We start from the raw sequence: 14,465 nt of genomic DNA, 5'->3' as shown, positions 1-14,465 counted from the left end.
GAGATTCTACCACCAATGTCTGCATCTCTGCTTTCTTCATATGAGTTCGGACCTCCAAGTTAAAATGTTTGGCTAATCTCAAGAGTTCCGATCTTTTTAACGCTAGGAACTGTGCCTCATTAGGGGACCCGGCAAACTTTCCTGCGTCAAACACCATGGTGACTATCAGTTAACACCTATTAACCTTCACACAAAAAAATTACCGATTTTTTTTTTTTTGAAAAATTTGGGAATGTTAGAAAAAATTCCAAATTTGGGAATTTTGGGAATGGTAGGGAATTCTTTCCTGGACGAAATTTAGGGAATTTTATCCCGGATGAAATTTAGGGAATTTTATCCCGTACGAAGACCCAATTTCGAGCCCCCGAGTCAATTGGACAAGCCCCCAATTTCTGTTACGTGCGCCTCCCCGACCCCCTGGTCACGGTGTACCTCCGAGCCCCGAGAGGAGCCACGGCAGAAAAATATGTTATTCTGTGTCAAAAATCAATTGGGAAACCACACCAATGGTTATCAACAAACAAATATTGTATTAAAAATCACACAAGAATAACGATACAACAATAATAGCAATCAAAAGTACAATGAACACATCTTATGATGGTACCATCAGCTACTATAGGCTAACTCACTGTGCTCCAAGTGAGTGAAAAAAGAACATTCCCTAATGTCTCTATAAGCTCAAAGTTGATCCCCTCCAATGATCATTAGAGCGATGTCGAATCGAAACCCGAACCCCGTTCAGATGACGGGCCCGGTCACACCGCCAAAACAGCAGAAAGGCGTATGCGACCGAAGCGGCGCAAAGAGTCACGTGGTCCAAAACTGCGTAAAGCAAACTCAAGGCGAATGGGAAATCCAAAGGCGCCCTCCAGGTCTGAACATTCACGGCTCAGTCGGCGAACCGCAAATTAATCTTCCAAAAGCCACGGTGCACACACACACACATCAGATATGTCTGAAAGCGGTGGAAATGGCTGACGAAGCAAATACCTTGCTTGACGAGCGAAGCGCACGAATCCAAATGGCCGACGGCTCGTTCTCGAGTCGCAACGACCCGGCGATGATTCTTCAAAAGCCCAAAGCCAAACCTGACACCCAGGTTGATCAGTCACAGCCATAACCCCTATCGCAGGAATTCCTATCCAGGAAATTCAAAGTTCACTCGTGACTCTTGCTCGACAACGTTCAATCCAGAACGCAAAGCAACCAGCTTCTTGTCCGACCTTTCGCTCCTTTCTTTTCTCACCTCCTCTTCTTCTTCGTCTTCCGGTTCCCGATCCGGTTTCCCGTTTCATTTAACATTAACCTTTTTACCTTTTGACAATAATAATGGCTATTTCCCTCAAACAATAATAATAATAATACATAGAACCAGAAATGTTTCAAGTGGATGAAAACCACAACACCGGAAGTGACGAATCCGTAACATTGTGCGCCGACGTTCTGCTAGGTCATTACTTCTTGAGCCGGTACGGCCGGTTGGTGATGTGTGTGGGAGACAGGGAGAATACTCTTTCGGTCTGAGGCTTAACCGAGATGGCCATAGATCCCCCTGCGCTATTTCCCAGCCTGACGGCCGATTGCCGACCGGTAACCGTGAAATCTCGACGGTATACTCGTGCCGATGCTGCATACATTACCGAGGAGACCGAGCGTATGCTCCGAGAGGGCATTATAGAGCCGAGTAGCTTGCCGTGGAGAGCGCAGGTTCTAGTCGTACACTCTGACAATCACAGGAAACGCCTGGTCGTGGATTACAGCCGAACGATAAATAAATTTACACAACTGGACGCGTTTCCTTTGCCGAAAATTGATGACCTCGTTCAGGAGGTTGCCAAATTCAGGGTCTTCAGCACTCTGGATCTAAAATCAGCATATCCTCAGATACCAATCAGAGAATCGGATAGGCCATATACTGGCTTTCAATCCGGCCGACGGATAGGCCTTTCGGAATCACTAATGGGGTGGTGTGCTTCCAACGTGCCATGGACGACATCTTGGTTAAAGAGAATTTACAGGACGTCTTCATTTACGTGGATAACGTGACCATCTGCGGACATACCCAGGAGGAGCATGACACAAACCTGATACAATTCTTGGAGGTTGCGCAACGTTATAATTTAACCTTCAACCACGAGAAATGCCACTATGGTGCAAAAACAATCGATTTACTTGGGTACACAGGGACCGGCGGGGAGATAAAACCTGACGCCGAGCGCCTCCGACCTTTGCTAGAAATGGCGGCACCCTGTGATCGAGAGTCCCTGAGGCGGTGCCTCGGGCTTCTCGCACATCACTCGAGATGGATTGAAGGCTACTCAGAGAAAATAAGACCTCTGGTGGACAGCAAGGTCTTCCCTCTGACGCAGGACGCGCTAGACGCTTTTCAACTTCTGAAGGAGAACATAGCTAGGGCCTGTGTGACCTCCATTGATGATAACCTCCCGTTCCTCGTCGAGACAGACGCTTCGGATTGTGCGATTGCTGCTACCCTAACGCAAAACAAACGACCTGTGGCATTCTTCTCTAGGACACTGACCTCGACTGAACGCAAACATTCAGCAGTGGAGAGAGAGGCGGCAGCGGTGGTCAAGTCGGTCAGAAGGTGGCGCCATCTGCTGCTGGGCAGGAAATTTGATCTCCTGACAGACCAACAGTCGGTGGCTTTTATGTTCGGCCACCACCACACTCAGCATATTAAAAATGACAAAATCGCACGATGGTGGGTCGAACTAGCTGATTACTGCTATGACATAATCTATCGCCCTGGGAGCGAGAATGTGGTTGTCGACGTGCTCTCTCGCCCGTCGGTTTGTGCTACTATGGCGTCAGATGATCTAAAGAGCATCCATGACTCATGTCACCCCGGGGTAACTCGATTCGCTCATTTTGTGCGCTCTCGCAATTTGCCTTTTTCGATCGAGGGGATCCGACGTCTATGCCGCACCTGCTCCGTGTGTGCAGAGTTGAAGCCGCGATTCTATAAGCCGCCGTTACGGGCGTTCATTCAAGCAATGAAACCATGGCAACGACTAAGCGTCAATTTTAAAGGGCCGATATCAACACTCACAGCAGGGGGGCCTCGTTATCTATTGACGGTAATTGATGAATTCAGTCGTTATCCGTTTGCCTTTCTGTTCAGATATGACGTCAGCCACAGTAATACGATGTCTGCGTCAGCTGTTCGTCCTCTTCGGGTATCCGGGGTTTGTGCATTCAGACCATGGGGCTGCGTTCATGTCACAGGAGGTTCAAACCTTCCTAGTCGGCCTCGGAATCGCCACTAGCCACACTACTCCGTATCGCCCTGAGGCGAATGGCTAGGTGGAAAGGTATAATCAAGTCATCTGGAAGGCCGTGGGGCTGCACTTACGTACGCACTCAATGGGGCTGCACCAATGGCCACGAGCCATGCCAGAAGCATTACATGCGATTCGGACTTTATTATTCACGGCCACAAATAAAACTCCCCACGAAAGAATGTTTCGTTATGAATGTCGTGGCACTACCGGGCAATCGATGCCGGGTTGGCTTGTCAAACTCGGGCCCGCGTATCTGAAGCGAACGGTGGGACAAAGGAAGTACGAGCCGGGCCAGCCGGCGGTGGATTTGGTGCAGATCGTGCAGGTTAATCCGCAGTATGCGACCGTCCGGCTGCGCAATGGTCGTCTTTCGACCGTGTCGGTCCAGCATTTAGCCCCGTGCGGAGACGAGGACACCCGGCGTAACTTATACTCGGAGGATTCGCCGGTCGAACTGGGGGATTCCGTTCCGGGCACCCCTCGTCTGTGTGACGTAACACCGCTGGGGACTGCTGCAGGAGATTTCCCGTGCTTGCCGTGTCCGTCACCGTCACCGCCGGGTCCTCCGCCCTCGTGCAGTGCGCCTGGGTTCGCCCACAGATCAGACTCGTGCTGGCCGGGACGGGAATGCGAACGGATCGCCTACCTACCGGACGCGTGCGGGCCGAGCGTGCCGTCGACCCCAACGCTTGGATTTGTGATGGAGTGCTGGGTTGCTTAATTAATCTACTATCTTCAACTTATACTTTATATCGATAGTCCGCGTGCTAGCTGAACCTTTAACAGGGGAGAATGTTGTGAAGTAAGATGGTTCCATCCGAGGGATGCCCTCCATCTCCGAAACGTTACTCATGATGCTATTCCGACGCCGACCGCGTGGGGAGGATCTAGATACCAGCTATGAGTAAGGATGGGTCATTCCACTCTCTTGTGTCTTCGAGTTGGTAAGATTGTTGCAAGATCTGTTTTACATTTGCTAATATCTCTGCAATGGCGTAATGGTAATGAAAGTGGCCAGAGATGCTTGCTTAATAGCTTTTTTTTTTCTTTGTAGATCAGTCGCATTCAAGTGAATAAAAGCTCACAGCTTGGAGTTTTGGTGGACCGTCTCGTTTCGTTTCACCACAGGGGGCTTATGGATTTGGTATTGTCCGTCCGTCCGTCTGCAATCATATGTCAGAGATGTATGGATCGATTTTGTTCATACTTGGCACAAAGACAACACATGATGGTATACATATACACATCATTTTGTTTCGTGATACGATCAAAGATGGCCAACTGGCCGCCATTTTAGTTGTAAAAAACCTAATGTTGAACACGTCCTCAACCATTTATCGGACCTGCATCTACCGATGTTGCTCAAACTTGGCACGCAGATAAGGAATGACGGCTTACATAAGCACGACATTTCCTTTCGACATCACATCCAAGATTGCCATTTTGTTACTTAAAAAGTCTCCCCAACCATTTCTCAGACATGCATGGACCAATTTGGTTCAAACTTGGCACAAAGATTATACATAAGAGTATACATTCTGTATACACAGAATATTTTTCTTTTGTAATCCGACCAAAGATGGCCGACTGACGGCCTTTAACTCTGTACCGCAAAATCACTAAAACCACGAGAGATATGACATCTCGTGTGTTTTTCTCCTTGTTATAATTAGGACATTTTGTCAGAAATATTCCTCACCTCATAATGGTCACCAGGACATAGCCGTGCAAACCCGACCAGGCCTTGGGAACACAGATGGAAATCAATTACTACATGGAATTAAAAGAATGCGAGTATGAAGGAGAATGCAAAACGTTTTTGTTCGTAATAAGGTTACAATTGCAGCAGATGATTGATCATGTGACATCTGAGACTCTTCACCAATGAAATAATAACAGTGGTGAATTTTGTTTTTTTAAGCAACAGCACTTCATTAGAATCATAATAGTTCCATGCTCACTACAACATCCACTCATTATGCCAAATACACAGTAAGAAAAACAGGTACCTTTCATCTTTATGTGGAACTCTCCCAGGTAGTTTTCAAACTCGTTTTCAATTGAGCACATTCTCTGTGAGCAAAAAAAAAAAAATTCATTTCCTTATGTTTCACAAGGCAGATGCAAATTCCGAAAGTCAGAGTTTATCTGATCAATTCAGTTGCCCCTCCTCACAGCCAATGCTGTCATGGAGCTCCACCTCATCACCACAACCTATCACATTATCATAGTTGGCCAGCTACTCGTGACTCTCTGCATGTACACTACTCACAAAAAGTTAGGGATATTGATATTGGCAGGTTCTTCGGTGTGGTTGATTTTGTGTATTAATTATGTTGAAAAAGGTTGCTGGTCCTTATTCTATGGTTTTTAATGAGTGTGAAAAAACACAGCATTCTTGATTTCAATACCCTAACCCAACCCTAACCCCTATAAAAAAAAAAAAAACTCACTCCCACAATATCCCTAACTTATTGTGAGTAGTGTAAATTTATAGACTATTTCAAAAATCCTCAGGACAAACACCTACTTGGGGTTCTTACTGACCCTCTCCTATCAACTAACTCTCAATGTTCTGTTAAACCCTGGCCAACGGGCAGCCATTCACACACCACGAGTGACAGGACGACGAGTGCTAGCATTGATTTGACAGAGTCAAGGGCTGACTTGAGAAATCAGAGTGCCGACTCGACACTAGCCAGTGTCAGCACGCATGCCTCGGCTGGGATAGCCACACACACTTCGACCAGCGCAGCCACACATGCCTCGACCGGCATAGCCACACACACTTCGACCGGCGCAGCCACACACGCCTCGACCAGCATAGCCACACACCCCTCAAACAGCGCAGCCACACACGCCTCGGCCGGCGCAGCCACACAGGCCTCGACCGGCATAGCCACACACGCCTCGACCGGCGCAGCCACACACGCCTCGGCCGGCGCAGCCACACACGCCTCGGCCGGCGCAGCCACACACACCTCGGCCGGCGCAGCCACACACACCTCGGCCAGCGCAGCCACACACACCTCGGCCAGCGCAGCCACACACACCTCGGCCAGCGCAGCCACACACACCTCGGCCAGCGCAGCCACACACACCTCGGCCAGCGCAGCCACACACACCTCGGCCAGCGCAGCCACACACACCTCGGCCAGCGCAGCCACACACACCTCGGCCACACACACCTCGGCCAGCGCAGCCACACACACCTCGGCCAGCGCAGCCACACACACCTCGGCCAGCGCAGCCACACACACCTCGGCCAGCGCAGCCACACACACCTCGGCCAGCGCAGCCACACACACCTCGGCCGGCGCAGCCACACACACCTCGGCCGGCGCAGCCACACACACCTCGGCCGGCGCAGCCACACACACCTCGGCCGGCGCAGCCACACACACCTCGGCCGGCGCAGCCACACACACCTCGGCCGGCGCAGCCACACACACCTCGGCCGGCGCAGCCACACACACCTCGGCCGGCGCAGCCACACACACCTCGGCCGGCGCAGCCACACACACCTCGGCCGGCGCAGCCACACACACCTCGGCCGGCGCAGCCACACACACCTCGGCCGGCGCAGTCACACATGCTTCGGCCAGTGCAGCCACACACACCTGGGCCGGCACAGCCACACATGCCTCGACCGGCATAGCCACACACACTTCGACCAGCGCAGCCACACACGCCTCGACCGGCGCAGCCACACACGCCTCGACCGGCGCAGCCACACAAGCCTCGACTGGCACAGCCACACACACCACGGCCAGCACAGCCACACACACCACGGCCAGCGCAGCCACACACACCTCGGCCAGCGCAGCCACACACACCTCGGCCAGCGCAGCCACACACACCTCGGCCAGCGCAGCCACACACACCTCGGCCAGCGCAGCCACACACACCTCGGCCAGCGCAGCCACACACACACCTCGGCCAGCGCAGCCACACACACCTCGGCCAGTGCAGCCACACACACCTCGGCCATCGCAGCCACACACACCTAGGCCAGCGCAGCCACACACACCTCGGCCAGCGCAGCCACACACACCTCGGCCGGCGCAGTCACACGTTCTTCGGCCAGCACAGCCACACATGCTTCGGCCAGCGCAGCCACACATGGCTCAGCCAGCGCAGCAACACACACACCTCGGCCGGCGCAACCACACACCTCAGCCGATGCAACCACACACACCTCAGCCGATGCAACCACACACACCTCAGCTGGTGCAGCCACACAAACCTCGGCCGGCGCAGTCACACATGCCTCGGCCAGTACAGCCACACACACCTCAGCCGGTGCAGCCACACACACCTCGGCCGGCGCAGTCACACATGCCTCGGCCAGCGCAGCCACACACACTTCGGCCGGCGCAGTAACAACCACACACACCTCAGCCGGCGAAGTCACACATGCCTCGGCCAGCACAGCCACATATGCCTTGGCAGATGCAGGCAAGTCCCTGCACCGCACAGTCAAATGCGCACACATCACAGGTGCTACGAGTGCTGACCTGCCCCACACAGGGCTAACCATGTTTCTGTGAACACCGGGCCGCACATCTCACACTGGGGTAATCGGGTGCCGTCTCTCTACGGACGCTGTCTTTCATCCCACAATGGTTAAATCGCATTTTGCAAGGGCTGCCTGCCCCTAAATTCCTGCTACTCAACTGCTTCTCTCTCCTCTGAATTCTTCTGAGCGCAAAGTGACAACACCACTATCCTGCATTCTCCATCTGTGCCTTGCTTCATCAAAAAGTTTGGGGGTTTCATATTCTATATATACAGTGCCTTCAGAAAGTATTCACACCCCTTGACTTTTTTCACATTTTGTTGTTTCAGACTAAATTTAAAATGGATTAAGTTGAGATATTTTTCGTCACTGATCTACACATAATACCACACAAAGTCAAAGTATCATTTTTTTGTTTTAGAAAATTTTACAAAATAATTAAAAAGGAAATACATAAATATCAAATCTAAATAAGAAGTCAACACCCTGAGTCAATACTTCATAGGAATGCCTTTGGCAGTATACATATGGCACCATCTTACAGCTTCAAGTCCTATTGGGTATTTCTGTATCAGCTTTGCACATCTGGTTTTGGGGAGTTTCTCGGATTCTTCCATGCAGATTTGCTCAAGCTCTGTCAAGTTGGATTGGGAGAATCAGTGAACAGCAATCTTCAAGTCTTTGCACAGATTCTTAATGGGATTCAAGTCTGGGCTTTGGCTGGGCCACTCAAGCACTTTCACATTCTTGTTCTGAAGCCATTTCAGTGTTGCTTTGGCCATATGTTTGAGGTCATTGTCCTGTTGGGAGGTACATCATTGCAGCAATCTAAGGCCTTTTGCACTCTGAAGCAGGTTCTCCTCAAGAATTTGCCTGTATTTGGCTCCATGCATTGTTCCCTATATCCTCACAAATCTCCCAGTCCCTGCCGCTGAAATGCATCCCCATAGCATGGTGCTGCCACCACCATGCTTCATGCTAGGGATGGTGTTACATGGGTGATGAGCTGTGCTCGGTTTCCGCCAGAGATACTGCTTTGCATTCAGGCCAAAGAGTTCAATTTTCGTCTCATCAGACCACAGAATCTTTTGCCTTATGCTCTCAGAGTCCTTCATGTGCCTTTTTGATAAATCAAGATGTGCTGTTATGTGCCTTTTTCTCAGGAGTGCCGTCCATCTGGCCACCCTCCCATAAAGTCTAGATTTCTAAAGTGTTGCAGAGACTGTTATCCATTCCAGCAGGTTCTCCCATCTCAGCCAAGGAACTCTGTAGTTCTGTCAGAGTGGTCATTGGGTTCTTGGTCACCTCCCTGATGAAGGTCCTTCTTGCCCGGTTACTCAGTTTTGTCGGATGGGCAGCTCTCGGAAGTGTCTGGGTAGTTCCATATTCTTTCCATTTCCTAATGATGGAGCTCACTGTGCTCTTGGGAACTTTCAACACTCTAGAAATTGTTTCATATCCTTCCCCAGATCTATGCCTTCTCACATTTCTATCCCACAGTTCTATGGGCAATTCCTTGGACTTCATGGTGGAGTTTCTGCTCTGATATGCACTGTCAACTATCGGACCTTATATAGAAAGGTGCGTTTCTTTCTAAATCATGCGTAGCAAGTAATTGAATTGGCCACAGGTGGACTCCAATCAGGTTGTAGAGACATCTCAAGGATGATATTCTATATATATGTCAAAGCAAAGGGGTTGAATACTTATTGACAAGAAATTTCAGCTTTTCATTTTTAATTATTTTGTAAATGGAGGATTTCAAGAAGGTTTGAAGGAAGATTTCATATCTCATAATAACTCTTCCTTACCTCGCAACATTCTTTGAAGTTCCTGTTCACCTCAACCATGCTTTCTCGTGCTTGTTTTGAGGCTGGAGAGGTTGTAAAGGCCAGGATCATCTTGTTGGCACCATCTCGGAGGCGGTTCTGCACATTATAGGCCTCATACAGCTCATCCACCTGTGATTGCAGTAGGCAGCACAAGAGCAAAAAATTATTATGCAATCTGAGTTTTTTTGCCCCCAAAAATAATAGTACATTTTGGGGACTTGTTCTGCCACCCTACTTTAGGAGAATATATTAACACCGAAAGCATGTGTGAAGTCCATGATAAAGGCTACTCTGTGGAGGAAACAATGTCTTCAAATAGAAAATTGAACTAAGCTCATTCACACCCATTTCGTCTCTCTGCAAGTTGCACCACTTGGCACATTTGTCCTCCTTTTGAAATGCTAAAATAAATTGTTTTTTAATTTAATTATACATTTATTCATGTGTACTTACATCACAAATGTCAAATTCTGCATAGCTAGTACATGCGACAAAATCCAGTGCACAAAACGTTTAAAATAAGTTTCTAAATATTTTACATGATGACAGCATTTAGCAGTTCCAGTATATATATATATATTGTATGTATGTGTACTGTGTACATACTGTGTATATAGTGTATATATACGAGCAAAACTACCCAGTTGTTTCGCTGACAGGTTTAATCGAAAGACCCCAATATCCCCTGCCCCCTCCCACTACCCCCAATACCCCCCTGCCCCCCAATACCACTACGCCTCATGCCAACCCATCTTATCAACCCCTCACCCCAACCCCCCCTTGCTTTTGGAACCCCTCAACCCAACCCCCCACTCCCACCACCCGTTCACCCCAACCTCCCTCTCCACCCTCCCACCACCCCTTACCGGCTTACCCCAACCCCTCCTCCCACCACCCTCACCCCAGCTACACATCCCCTGCTGCTAGAAATATTTCCCCTCACACAATATCCCCGGCTCCCTCTGGTTAATTTACCTGTGTGAAGAGAGCTTTAACCTCAGCGTTGCCCAGGTAAAAAAGAAGATTGTAATACCCTCTGCCATCATCACTAGGTGGCGATACATGGTACACATTTGCAAAGATAATTTATGCCCCCCATCCCCACATAGCCAATGTTGCCCCTCATACAAAGTTGTATTTGTACCCCGAGTTTGGAGATAGGAACTTAAAATATGTGGCCGTGCATTAGGAATAAAAGCAGACAGGCAGATCAGACAGACATATATATATATATATATATATATATATATATACATATAACTTTTTTTGTTTAAACCTGTTTTTTGTTTAAACTTTTTATAAACAGGAATCAAAATTCCTGCGAAGGGCTAAGTGTGAAAAAATTCTGACTCAATACAGGGCTCGAACCACGGACCTCCATTGATTACACGTCAACAGCCCACTGCACTATTGAGCCAGCCGTAATCGCCTTAGAATCTTACACACTTAACAATGCGAGCTTTATAAAGGCTGATGTCTTACGTGCCTGCTAGGCAGACCCCAAATGTGAGCGTAAGTATATATATGCGTATGTACTGTATGTGTGGATATGCAGAAGTGCATTGAAGATGTGATGATGGAGGTCCGTGGTTCGAGCCCCGTATTGAGTCAGAATTTTTTCACACTTAACCCCACGCAGGAATTTGATTCTTGCTTATTATATATATATATTGCTTTTAAAAGGTTGTTCGGGCTAAACAGGTGCATAGACTCTGCCTACTAGGCATGAGCTGAGCAGAGATACAGCCTCCTACTTCTCTGTAGGATTGTATGTGTGTGTGTGTGTGTGTGTGTGTGTGTGTGTGTGTGTGTATATACACATACACACACACACACACACACACACACACACACACACACACACACACACACACACACACACAGCATATTAACTATATAATATATATATAGTTGCGGTTTTGAGTTTGTACAATAAAGGTTAAATTTCCCCCTCATAGTTTAGTCGCACAACAACACGTAGCTCTCACGATAGTTCAGTTATTTCTTAGTACAGACTTGGCATTTAATATGGAATTATTTTTTTCTTGACTTGGGTTTACTTTCTTAACTCAGATTATTAATCTGGTGAGTTTCTTTCACACTTTGGTGATTTATTTGTGAAAAGAACCATGTCACTGATTGTCTGTCACAGCAAGAAGTCAACAACAGGATTATATCACAGGTGGCGTGGCAAAATGTACGGACAGGTGCATTTGATGATTGGCTTCACAGTCGGGTATACAAGGTTTATTGCGTTCTGTATTAGTGGAAAACAACTGCTGCACGCTTCCAAAAGTTATTGCCGCTTCCTCTGGAGATGGTCCGTCAACTCGACAATGCTGTTTGTCATGGAGTGGTGGCTTAACGAAATTATGGCATGAAACAGCGTGCTATTGCTCGGCAGTATGGCATCACTCAAGGTCAGGTGTCAAAGATCCTGAAACGAAATGCTCAGAGGGGTGTCCCTACTCCAATACCGAGGCCAGGATGTCCCCGCAGAACCACAAGGAGGGATGATCGCCAGCTGCACCGGTTAGTCCGCAATGGCCGTACCAAGTCAGCTAATCGGCTTAGGGCTGAGTGGCAGCAACTGACAAATGTGCCTGTATCCAGAAGGCTCGTCAACCAACGACTGGTTCAAGCAGGCTATCGTGCCAGGCGTCCCATGAGAAAGCCACGCCTGACCAGACAACACCGCCAGCGCCGATTGCAGTGGGCCAGAGAGCACTGTCAATGGCAGCCAGGACACTGGAATCACGTGATCTTCAGTGACGAGTCTAGATTTCTGGTCTATCGTCAAGATGGCCGCGTCCGAGTGCGCAGACAAGTGCATGAAGCCTACAACAAAGATGTATAGTGCCAAGAGTCCAAGCTGGAGGTGGTGGGGTGAACGTTTGGGCTGCTTTTCATGCAGGGGGCAAAACTGACCTGGTTGTTGTGAATGGAAACCTGAATCAGTTCAAGTACAGGGCCATTCTGGAAGAAACATTGCTTCCATTTGCTCGTGCAGCCTTTCGAGGAAACTTTGTCTTCCAAGATGACAATGCACGGCCTCATCGTGCTCGCATGATCCAACACTTTCTTGCTGACCGTGGTGTAGAGCATATGGAGTGGCCTGCCATGTCCCCGGATATGAATCCGATAGAGAACTTGTGGGCAGAATTAACGCGTCAAACCGACCACTTGGACCAGCAGCCGACTTCTGTGCGTGAATTGCAGCAGGCTATTGTCACTGCATGGCAAGCGATTCCTGTCCAAACCTTGGCAAATCTCGTGAACAGCATGCCTCAACGTGTACGTGCTCTCCTGAATGCTCGTGGGGGTTACACGAAGTACTGAACTGTAATTTTACTGTCCGTAATCCCAGTCGTAATTTAACTTTTGTTTTTGTTAAAAACAAATTTGGCTAATGTGCAAAATAAAGAGATACTTCTGGAAAACGTACAGAAGTTTAACACAGTACTGTCCATGAATTGAGTTCGATATCAGTTTACATCACTTTCAAGGATCAATTTATTTGTTTCGAAATGTCAAATGTGGTTTTTGTTTCTTTTAAAGGTCACATTAACAAAATCTAGAATATTTTCAACATAATTCCAATGAACTTTTGGTTCTACGACATCTTGAAAAGTAAGTTCACCCCGACAAAAAAAAGATTCCATATTAAATGCCAAGTCTGTATGTGTGAGCATAGTCCTTTTCCTGTGTTAGTTTTGCGTTGAGTAGAATAATGAGAGTTAGGTTCCCTTATTGCCTTATGCCGCCTCTATTGCCTTATGCCGCCTCTATTGCCTTATGCCGCCTCTATTGCCTTATGCCGCCTCTATTGCCTTATACCGCCTTACGCCTCCTTATGTCACCTTTGGCTTTTTGGCGCAAATTAACACGAGGCAGGCCTGGCAAATCAAGGCAAGACCGAAGGCAGGGTGGAGTAGAAGCTGACGGTAAGCGCGAGCCGCCAATCAGGGCTCGAAGGGAGTGGCTGCGGCACTGCGTCACAGGGCGTGGTTGGAACATTCGAGAGGGCTAAGGGCGTAGCAATAAAACCCGTTGCGCGAAGCCCCCACCCCAGTTATGCGAGAGGCGCTTCATGAGAGTTGAAGAGTTCTGTGGAGGGAGGCGCTTGAACAAGTTGAGAGTTCTGTGAGAGTTGAGTGTGAGCAAGTTACGGGTTCTGAGAGAAGACGCGCATGAACCCAGCTATAAGCGCTCTTACCAAATTGGACGCTCGGTTGAGCTTGAGGCCAAGCCTCTATTGGGTTACGCGAGTGATAGGGCCGGTAACAAAACGCGCTGTGGAAAACCGCCTGCCTGCCACCCTTTGTTCGAGAGACGCGCTACAAGGATCCCTTCCACCGCCTGCTTGCCTTCATCATGGGACGTGCTGTGACCGGGGAGAGCCACGCCGGGCGGGGCCGTTCCAGGACGACCAAGGCAGCACGTGAACATCATCCTGCTTTCATTTTCCCTCTGTGAGTGTGATCGGGCCCGTGCCTGGGGTTAATATAAGACTGATTAAGACTGCTCTGTGTCTCTGTACTTCTACCGAATCATTGTACATTGTGTAAATAATAATTAAATCGTGTTCTTCCTTTATTCGACCGTCTCGTCCCTTCCACCATTGACCAAGCGTGGTACGAATAAAACCGCTCTAATCGGGTTCCAATACCAAGGTAACTGCACGGACCACGTGGTATGCAATCCGCTCAGTGTACTCAATTTACACGTGGCTCGTGCGAGGCTTGATTCCCCGCTTCCGCGGCGGTGCAGGTATTTAGGTACGTGCGAGAATTGTCCCGAAACCCTACC

General features: G+C 48.8%; 1 protein-coding gene across 4 annotated transcripts in view; it reads right to left on the bottom strand.

Moving 5' to 3' along the window:
• The window catches only part of LOC144889080 (rho family-interacting cell polarization regulator 2-like), a 163,489-nt gene that overhangs the window by 7,176 nt on the left and 141,848 nt on the right, over window positions 1–14,465 (bottom strand). For all 4 annotated transcript variants that reach the window (XM_078768919.1, XM_078768918.1, XM_078768917.1 and 1 more), the window contains exons 7-9: window positions 9,636–9,785; window positions 5,315–5,378; window positions 5,005–5,048 (exon numbers count right to left, since the gene is read on the bottom strand). In XM_078768919.1, the coding sequence (XP_078625045.1) occupies window positions 5,005–5,048; window positions 5,315–5,378; window positions 9,636–9,785 (258 nt within the window). The remainder of the gene's footprint in view (window positions 1–5,004; window positions 5,049–5,314; window positions 5,379–9,635; window positions 9,786–14,465) is intronic.

Source organism: Myxine glutinosa, unplaced genomic scaffold (assembly GCF_964187855.1).
Source record: "Myxine glutinosa unplaced genomic scaffold, kmMyxGlut1.1 SCAFFOLD_702, whole genome shotgun sequence".
Taxonomy (NCBI): domain Eukaryota; kingdom Metazoa; phylum Chordata; class Myxini; order Myxiniformes; family Myxinidae; genus Myxine; species Myxine glutinosa.
Note: the sequence above shows the minus strand (reverse complement) of the source record. Positions and strands in the feature narration are given on the sequence as shown.